General features: G+C 37.9%; 1 protein-coding gene across 1 annotated transcript; it reads right to left on the bottom strand.

Moving 5' to 3' along the window:
* Positions 1-5894: 5894 nt before the first annotated feature.
* Positions 5895-10218, bottom strand: LOC138404333 (uncharacterized). Its single transcript, XM_069508037.1, has 4 exons — positions 9628-10218; positions 7693-8544; positions 6843-7613; positions 5895-5986 (listed from the first exon to the last, which is right to left on the bottom strand). The coding sequence occupies exons 1-4, from the start codon at positions 9746-9748 to the stop codon at positions 5895-5897; spliced, it is 1836 nt and encodes a 611-aa protein (XP_069364138.1). The 5' UTR covers positions 9749-10218.
* Between the last annotated feature and the right edge of the window lie 331 nt (positions 10219-10549).

The following is a 10549-nucleotide window of genomic DNA, read 5'->3' on the forward strand; positions in this document are numbered from 1 at the left end:
AGGGCGTTTTTCAATTAACCTCTTTGTTAGTTATGTTGTCCTAGTACTTTTGCGCGATTATTGAGTAACATTTTGCTTGCTCCAAGAAGAAAAAAAAAAACAAAATTTGGTAGGGTTTAGGTATGATTTTTTAACGAATCTTAAGTTTCTCAGTTATTTCTAGAATCTAGATAGAACTTAATTTACTAGATAAGACCAAAATAGTGGTAGGTAAGGTACCTACCTATTTGTGAGAAAAAGATAACTCTGGAAAATCTGTGACTCTGATTTTAATTTTAGTTTTTTTAGTGAGGTGAAAGGCGAATGCCCTGACTTTACTACTGAAGCTAATGAACTCCTTAAGTGAAGTATTTTCAAAAAAATCAAATCGTGTTTTCAGTTTTTCAATCAATCCATTTTTATTTTCTATTTAATACAAACCTTTATCAAAATTACATAATATTTGAAATATAAAAGAAACATTAGTTTAGTATAGGTAGTAACTAACATGATAAATAAAAAGTGTATTGTAAAATAGTCTCTTTTGTTTTTTATATAAGGTAGAGATTTGTATGAAATGTGGAATAATATTTATTCATTGGATCACCATACATTAATGATGATACACGCGATCAAAAAGCGACGTGGTCTTTCCGGGAGGAAGCTACGCTAAACTGCTGAAATATTAGGACCATTTGGCCTAAAAATGGAGGAAACAATTTACTTATTCAATACTTTCGTATTGGCTGAGAGTTGAGACCTATAGAACAAACTTTGACGAGTTGTGAACAAACAGACCTATGTCTCTGCAACGGTCTGTCTCATTTTTAATTTTATTAGCCTAAGAGATATAAAAAACGCAGACCTTCTGGAGCAGGCCCGAGGTTCAATATAATATAGATAATAATCCAAAACTTTTTTTAAACTGATGTTTGATGTCCATGTGTTGATTTACCGGCTATAGTTAGTAGTTATTACTTGTTGCCCGGAAATACCGTTCCACTGAGTGGCATTACGGTTATGATGACGCATACAAATAGATTAGAATTTAGTTAAAAACTACTTCAGCAAAGTGTAGGTTACCGTTACCATCCGCGAGCATACTAAGGGTAACAGATAGAATCTTGAGCATATACCATCACCACCAATGGTCACGAACTTTTCCTCTTATTTCAAAAACTTCATATCTTGGAAAATAGCGCGCTATTTCTATCCCAATTCGGGACAGTGTGTTCATCAGTTCATCGGTTCCCTTACAATTGCAAAACTAGTTACCCGATTTTGATAAATGAGATGTTGTTAGTTTGGTTCCACGTAAATGACGTTTTGATGGATATCAAACAAAAATATGACACGAAAAAACTCGAGATATAGATCGAGTTCCTTATTGACAAATAAAAGATCCAATTGTGTTGATTTTGGAAATATAAGTAGAGTATATTATTATAATCAGTACCCATATTATAAATACGAAAGAGTGTTTGTTTGTTGGTTTATTGGTTTGTCCTTCAATCACGTCGCAACGGATCGACGTGAATATGCTGTGCATGGGGATAGGTAAAAACCTGAAGAGTGACATAGGCTACTTTTTATCCCGGGAAATCAAAGAGTTCCCACGGGATTTTAAAGAACCTAAATCCACGTGAAATCGTGGGCATCCTCTAGTTTATCTATATTAAAATTTACACACCTTCCGTCTGTGATGATGTTTTTTTAAGAGAAGTCGGGTTTTAGTTTTTATGAAGAAAAAAAAATACATTTAAAAATCTGTGTCTACTCCTAGGCGTGTTTCTTCATGTACGCAATCATCTGGGTCGTGCGGCCATGTTGATTTGTTGGAGCAGGAGAGGTGTACCCGTTATCTACATATCAGAGCGAGATAAAGCACTGTTTGTCAACATTACGGGCGATTTTAAATTTAGAACTCCTTCGCTTCCGTATTTTTTTTAATCCAGTCGTATTCACGTTCGAGGATTTCTAGTTTTCCTATATTGTTTGTTATGTTGAATTTTTTACGTAATTTATTGCATAGATTAGTATGATGGTTTGGTTATGTAACTTTTGCACGTGTTGCAAAATGTTAATCTGTTAAGTACATTAATCTAAATATATAAAAGAAAAAGGTGACTGACGGACTGACTGACTGACTGACTGACTGACTGACTGATCTATCAACGCATAGCTCAAACTACTGGACGGATCGGGCTGTTTGGCATGGAGATAGCTATTATGACGTAGGAATCCGCTAAGAAAGGATTTTAGAAAATTCATCCCCTAAGGGGGTGAAATAGGGGTTTGTTTGTATAGTCCACGCGGACAAAGTCGATTATTTACGTACGGCATAAGCTAGTTTCTTTATAAGTGGATACATCAATATACGTCTGTTACTAGGAAAACAAAACTGAGTAGAATATTAGTTTATTAGTCATCATTGTTTTCACCCAGTAATCGTTGAGAGCACACCGATCACGTCTACATTTCGTGAGCACGTCACGAAATGTAGACGAGTATGTGTAACACACAATCTTGTTAGTCTATTTTTTTATCGCAGAGACTAAAATGACAGCTAGATATTATGTCAAACTTAAAAATAAAGATACCATCAACTTCCCCTGCCAGCTGCCAGAAATCGAACCTGGGACTCCCATTAATATGTAGTCTTATTAGAGCGCTCACCATTGCGCCTGGGAGGTCGTCAAATTCCGCATAGTCATCCCGGAAAGACCTATGGCCTATATAGAAAGAAATAAAACAACATGAGTTTGATAACATGTTATCAGCTGACTCGTTATCTAATCTCTTATCACAAGGGCGTTCGATTTTAAAACGCTAACCGACATTTCTTAATTTGGTTTATTGCCATAGCAGTTATAGTCTGGCTCATGTTCAAACTCAAACTCAAATTATTTATTCAGACTTAGGATATATTACTTCGTATGGACAGGGTTATTGAACAAACAAAATGGCACCGACTCATTGGTGCTTATGCACCAATGCAACCTCAGTGACGTCTGGATTTCAAAGCAGGGCGATTGTCTAAAACCTGCATCAATCATTATTACAATCTCAATTGTTCTGATTGGCTGAATTTGTGCGATTCTTGTTGCAACAATGCATTGTGGCCAATAGTGAGCGAGCATTAACCAATCAGAGATGATTGCGATCGTGACATTGTAGCTGTCAAACATCCGCGGTAGGGCCACAGGTCGTTTCAATCAATGACATAGATGAAGAGTAACAGCTAGCGTGCCTTGCAGTTTTCCTTATGTTTCTTCGCCACATAATCTGTGAACTATACATAATTAATTAATTCACAGTGATGTGAATTAATTAATTTTGCATCGGGGAAGGATTGACTTGACCTAAAGCATAGTTCATATATATGTATATGTAGGTATTATTTTTCGTTTTTAGTGGTGTTAGTATTTAAGCGCCATCTATGAAAATTTTATCGAAGGTTGCCCTGAAACTTCCTCATTACGTGTCGAAAGCTTTATGACATTTTTTATTTAACCCTTTATACATAGATAAATAATATATCTTCTGTAATAATATAAAAATGAATCACTAAATGTGTTTGGTCATCGCAAATCTCGAGAACAGCTGAACCGATTTCGCTAATTCTTTTTTTATAATATTCCTTGAAGTACGAGCATGGTACTTACGGAGAAAAATATTTAATAGAATAGAATAGAATGTTTTTTTAGTCATGTAAACTTTTTAAAAGTGCTTATGAATAGTCAGGTAGTTTTAATTTACCACTGGTTCGGAATGCCGTTCCTACCGAGAAGAACCAGCAAGAAACTCGGCGGTTGCTCTTTTTAATTTTTCAATTTACAATGTTATTATATCGTACTATACAAGCCATTGCAGCCCCGTGCATTGCTGGAGCGAGTCAAATCCAAGATTAACAAAATTTAATCGACTGTTGGCGGAACGAAGTTCGCCAGGGCAGCTAGTAAATAATATAGATTAGTAAAAGGTCCGAAAGAACTTGTTAAACACACTAGTCACTATTTCGGAAGTAGGTCAAATACGTGCGCATTTCGCAACCACCGTCGTCCGAGCGGAAGGAAGGTCACTATGTTTCGTTAATGACATTCACTGGCACGGTCTTGTCTACTCGTATTATAACTATGTAATATATATGTTAGTATTGATTATTTTATTTTATATATGTAGATATAGATTAGTAAAAGGTCCGAAAAACTTGTTAAACACACTCGTCACTATTTCGGAAGTAGGTCAAATACGTACGCATTTCGCAACCACCGTCGTCCGAGCGGAAGGAAGGTCACTATGTTTCGTTAATGACTGGCACGGTGTATTTAATGGTTGTTAGAGATCAGTAAAATACAGGAACTGAACTTAAACACTTATTTAATTAATTAAAAACTGGAGATAATTCCGGGACACGTCACACCAAACCAACAATAATATGAAGAGAAATGTCCTGTTGTAGAAAAATAGCCAATAAAGTTCTTGCGCTATTGCTCGCACTATTATTGCAGGCGAATGTCTTGAACATGCCCCCGGGCGTTGAAGGCTGCACCTTCAACCACCTTGATTGACTTCACAAATTGGTAACGGGCAAATGCGGGAAAACGATCTTCTCACAGTTCCGCTTGCAGTTTTTACGTCAGCCACTCGTGCAACTTGATCGGGGCCAGGAAAAAGAGCCACAATTCTTCCCAGTTTCCACTTTAAGGGAGGTAGATTATCCTCCTTTAGAAGGACCAACGAGTTGAGTTCCAATGTATGGTATGGTGTCTGCCATTTAGTACGTTTCTGGAGTTCAGAAACATACTCCTTGCTCCATCGCGCCCAGAAATGCTGCCGGAGTTGCTCAACTCTTTTGTATCTGGTCACATGTGTGTCCGCTTTGCGTCCTTGGTAATCTTCAGTCGGAATAGCTGTGAGCGGACGCCCAATTAAAAAATGGCCAGGGGTCAGTGGGGTCAAGTCGTCTGGATGCGAAGATAAAGGAGTAAGTGGTCGCGAATTTAAAATTGCCTCAATTTGTGTTAAAGTCGTATACAATTCTTCGTAAGTTAAATGACTGTTGCCTAGCACTCGCAATAAATGAAATTTGGTGGATTTTACCCCCGCCTCCCAAACACCGCCGAAATGAGGAGAATACGCCGGAATAAAGTGAAAATTAATTCCTTCATTTGAAAGCTCACTGGACAGTGAGTCAGAATTTTGTTGCAAAAACTTGGTTAGATCATTGTACGCCCCAATAAATGAAGTTCCGTTGTCAGAATATAGATGGCGTGGTTTTCCGCGACGAGCCACAAGTCTACGTAGAGCTAGAATGTAGCTATTACTTGTCAAGTCACCTACCAATTCCAAATGAATAGCCTTGGTAGTGAAACATATAAAAATGGCGATGTACACTTTCACAATACGACAACCACGTCCTTGACGACTTGCGGAAGATATAGGACCTGCATAGTCAACGCCAACGGTTTCAAAGGGGGAACCACCTGGAGTAAGTCGCCGCCGCGGCAAATCACCCATAATAGGAGCGACAACACTTCCTTTCATTCGTGTGCATCGAATGCAACGACGATAAGTAGCCTTTGCCAAATTACGGCCACCGATTGGCCAGTAAACTTCTCTGATCGAAGCCAACAATAATTGTGGCCCAGCGTGCATGAGTTTCGTATGTTCGTATTTAAATAATAGTTGAGTGAATCGATGAGTGGACTGTAAAATTAAAGGATGTTTTTTATCATACGAAAATTCTGAGTTGCTGATACGACCGCCAACCCGCATTAAATTATTCTCATCTAGAAACACGTTAAATTTTAATAAAGCACTCTTCGCAGGCAAGTTTTTCTTATGCAATAAAATATCATACTCGGCAAAGGATTCTTTCTGAGACGTGCGAATAATGACGTTTAATGAATTATTTAATTCAGTTTCAGTGAGAAAATTGGTTGTAGCACGTCGTCCTTTACATGCTTCAACAAAACGTAGCACATACGCAATTGCACGTCTAAGCCTGTTAAAATTTGAAAAACGGTCAAAATTAATAAATTCAGTTGAATTTTCCGTTTTAACTAAACACGACAACTCAGTACGCGTTTCAGGTAGCGAATCGGAATGTACTGACGTAGAAGGCCAATTACTGCTAGGTTCCTTCAAAAAACTTGGTCCTGACCACCACATATCGAGAGACTGAATAGTGTCAACACTGACTCCACGTGACACATAATCCGCTGGGTTTTGCTTAGTAGGAACGTGTCGCCATGCGCAATCACCGGTCTTTTCTAAAATATCGCCAACGCGATTGCGAACAAATGTATGTAGCTTACTCGGCAACATCTTAAGCCAACCTAATACAATAGTGGAGTCGGTCCAAAAAACAGTACACGCTGCATTAACTCTAAGTGAGCTAGTAACTTTTTCATACAGCTTCGCTGCAACCTGAGCACCACAAAGCTCAAGCCTAGGGATAGTTGTGGCTTTAATGGGTGCCACCCTACTCTTAGCAAGTAATAACCGCACTAAGATTCTGCCACTACTATCAATGCTACGGACGTAGAGACACGCCCCGTAAGCCCTTTCCGACGCATCGGAAAATGCATGAATCTCTACTCGCACGAACAAATCTATTAATACGCGACGTGGTACTTGTAGATTTGCCAAAACATGCAGATTTTTAATTACTTCCCACCAAGCTTCTTGAATCTCCGGCGTCAATGGGTCATCCCACGACAAGTTTTGTAACCATAAGCTTTGCAATATAATTTTTAATTTAATAACGACCGGAGAGACCAGACCTAATGGATCGAATATCTGTGAAATTACAGAAAGCACATCACGTTTTGAGCTTCCCTTTACTGTGATCGAAGTACCGATCGGAAAATGCAACTCATCAGATTCAGGTTGCCATCCTAAACCTAAAGTTTTGCTTGGCTCGTTACCCCCTACATTTAAATCATGCGTGGACTCAGTGGACTCTGAAACTAACTGAGGCTCATTAGACTTCCACTTTCTCAGTGGCAAGCGAGCAGAGGCGAGGGTAGCCGTTACTTCACTACGAATGTTACGCACTACGTTTAAATCATCCCCGCCACTCAACAGATCGTCAACGTAAAAATCGTGAAGGATGATTTCAGCGATCTGATTGTCCTTACATTCAAGTCCTAGCTGCTTAAGGCATCTGGTAGCAAGGAAAGGTGCACTTGCTGTACCATACGTTACGGTATTTAATTCAAATGCCTTAAGTGGTTGATTAGGGTTGTCACGCCATATTATACGCTGTAAATACCTATCATCAGGATGCACAAGTATCTGCCGATACATTTTCTCCACGTCGGCTAAAATAACGTACTTGTGTTGCCTAAACCTCAGAAGAATGGACAACAAATCGTCCTGCACTGTCGGACCTACCATCTGAATACTGTTTAGACTAATATTAGTGCTAGTGGTAGAGGAACTTGCATTGAACACGGCCCTTAATTTAGTAGTCACACTGTTCTCACGCAACACGCCGTGATGTGGGATAAAATGTGCATTACTATCCGAATTAAGTTCACATTCTGACATGTGACCTAAAGACTCATATTCGGACATAAACTCGCGGTACATTTCATAGAGTTTTGGTTGTTTAAGAAGCCTGCGTTCTAAAGACAAGAAACACTGTTTGGCTCGATGTAAAGAATCGCCTAAAACACTAGGATTTTCCTTTAATGGGATTCTCACGCAAAAAACGACCGTCCTCTAAGCGAGTAGTATTTTCAATAAAATGCTCCTCACATAATTTCTGTTCCGGTGAATAACTAGATGAACTGGAAATATTTACTTCTTCTAAATTCCAAAAACGTGCGAGTTGACTCTGAATATCTTGATTTAGTATATCAGTGGTAGGGTAAGTGTTAACGTAATTACATTGTATATGGTTAGGCAGATGTGATGTGGAAAATCTGTTATTCATCGGGCCAGAAATTATCCACCCTAACCTAGTCTCGCAAAGGGTAGGCTTATTATTACCTAAATTAATTCTTTGCGATCCTACAATGTCCCAAAAAATATCAGCACCTAATATTAAATCCACTGACGCCGGTGTGTGAAAATGAGGATCCGCTAAACAAACGTCAGTAGGTATATTAAGGTTTGAAATGTCGAGTGAACGACACGGCACGTTATCTGTTAACGACGGCAAAACAAAACAATTTAAATTAGTCATAAATGTATCATTTAATGACTTCAAACGCAAGCGACATATTTTATCAATATGCGTAGACGCATTATTAATACCCAGTACAGATTGATCGATATGATTATAAGGCAGATTTAACTGACGAAACATTTTTTCTGACAGTAGGCTGGAAGTGCTACCAGAATCCAAAACAGCGCGTCCGATATGTTCGCGATTGTTTGAATCATATAACTTAACTAGCGCAGTCGATAATATAACGTCCCCGCGGCGACTGTTTACTTCAAGACTCGCGGACGACACGCTCGCTGATAACGCTAAGTTATTTGGATTTGTGGTGGAGGGAGTCGCGCTGACACTTTCAGGGCTCTCGCTATGCACAACCGGCTTCTGCTTATCTGTAACATGGACTAAAACTGAGTGTTTTCTTTTACAAATTTTACACCCATTTTTTTTACAATTATTTGAAAAATGGGATTTAGAAAAACAATTAAAACATACCTTAAAGGTAGGTAATAACTGCAGGCGCTCTTCATTACTCAACGCTAAAAATTGAGGGCAAGTACTTAATTTATGCACGGCGCTGCATTTGGGACAAAAGTCCTTTGAACTTAAATTATTATTAGTTTGTGTGGTCACCATAGCCTTTAGTTTTGACTGTTTATTATTTGAGTTGTTTTGGGGTGTCTGACGCGAAAATTCTATTGTATCAAGTATATTAGTACGCATCCTAACGAAATCTAGGAAGTCCTGTAGCTCTATGCGTTTTTTGCTGTCTAAGCGGCCTTTATACTCCTCCCATTCACGATAAGTTGTACTGTCCAACTTATGAGTGATAATGTAAATGAGAAGGGTGCTCCATTCCTTAATCGGTTCACCTAAGATCTCTAAAGCACGGAGATTTTTATTAAATTGGTCGAGAATGTGCTTCAAATTAGAAGCAGATTCCCGTGTGACCGGTTCGATATTAAATAAAGCAGCAACATGGTTTTGTATTAACAAACGTTTATTATCAAACCGATCACACATGAGTTTCCATGCTACATTATAGTTGCTAGACGAAAACTCGATGGATGATATTACCACAGCGGCAGACCCCTCCAATGATGTTCTTAAATAATGGAATTTATTGACGTCATCTATGTCGTCATTATTATGAATTAGACTGGTAAAAGTATCTCTAAACTCCAGCCAATTGTTATATGCACCACTAAACTTAGGAAGTTGGATGGTAGGCAACTTGACAGGGTTCAGTCTACTACAGCGTGAACCATCATCGCTAGGAAGTGGCACTTGTGACTTTTTATAATTTGCTAGCATCTCCTGTCCGTGGCTTAAGGCCTTGTAATATCTACATTCAAACTCTTCACGTTCTGCCAACTGCAGGTCAACATTATCCGAGATACACTCTAACCGAGTTTGAGTTTCATCGTATTGAGAGTACAATAAATCTAACTTGTTTATGCGTAATTCCAACTCACTGATATCCTTTGCAGATGGTGACACGGTGCTATTCTCCAATGACTTCAAATAACCAGAAAAAATTGTAATCCGACCTTTATAACTGCTCCGTTTTTTCGTTAACTCATTAATTTCGGCCATTCTTGGGAGACGAGTGCAAAACCTGGAATTTGATACAATAATAATGTAATAACTATATAAACAATTTATATTTTTACACAGTTAGATACCTAAAACAACAATTATTGATACAATAGTTTAATGTCAAAGTTTGTAAAAATCTCAGTTAGGTTTGTAAAATTAGACAATGTTACAATGTGAAATCTATATCTATTTGATTATTAACATGCTACTAAACGTTAAATGTTAAAATATATTTAATCTAGGCACATACTATCACAATTTAACAGTTTTTTAAGATTAACTTTGACTAAAATTTACACATTGTCAAATCCATAACCTATGACCAATTGACCACCACACATGACCTGGAATTTCTGGTACAATCCGGGGCGAAGCTGACCAATGTATTTAATGGTTGTTAGAGATCAGTAAAATACAGGAACTGAACTTAAACACTTATTTAATTAATTAAAAACTGGAGATAATTCCGGGACACGTCACACCAAACCAACAATAATATGAAGAGAAATGTCCTGTTGTAGAAAAATAGCCAATAAAGTTCTTGCGCTATTGCTCGCACTATTATTGCAGGCGAATGTCTTGAACACACGGTCTTGTCTACTCGTATTATAACTATGTGATATGTATGTTAGTATTGATTATTTTATATATTTAGATATAGATCAGTAAAAGGTCCGAAAGAACTTGTTAAAAGTTTTAAAATATCCTACATTTGGTTCAATGTTGTTAGTTTATAAGTAATTGTTATTTAGCTTTTAATTAGATAAATGTGTTACGTGTAGATACCTAATGTTAACG

This window comes from Maniola hyperantus, chromosome 27 (assembly GCF_902806685.2).
Source record: "Maniola hyperantus chromosome 27, iAphHyp1.2, whole genome shotgun sequence".
Lineage (NCBI taxonomy): Eukaryota > Metazoa > Arthropoda > Insecta > Lepidoptera > Nymphalidae > Maniola > Maniola hyperantus.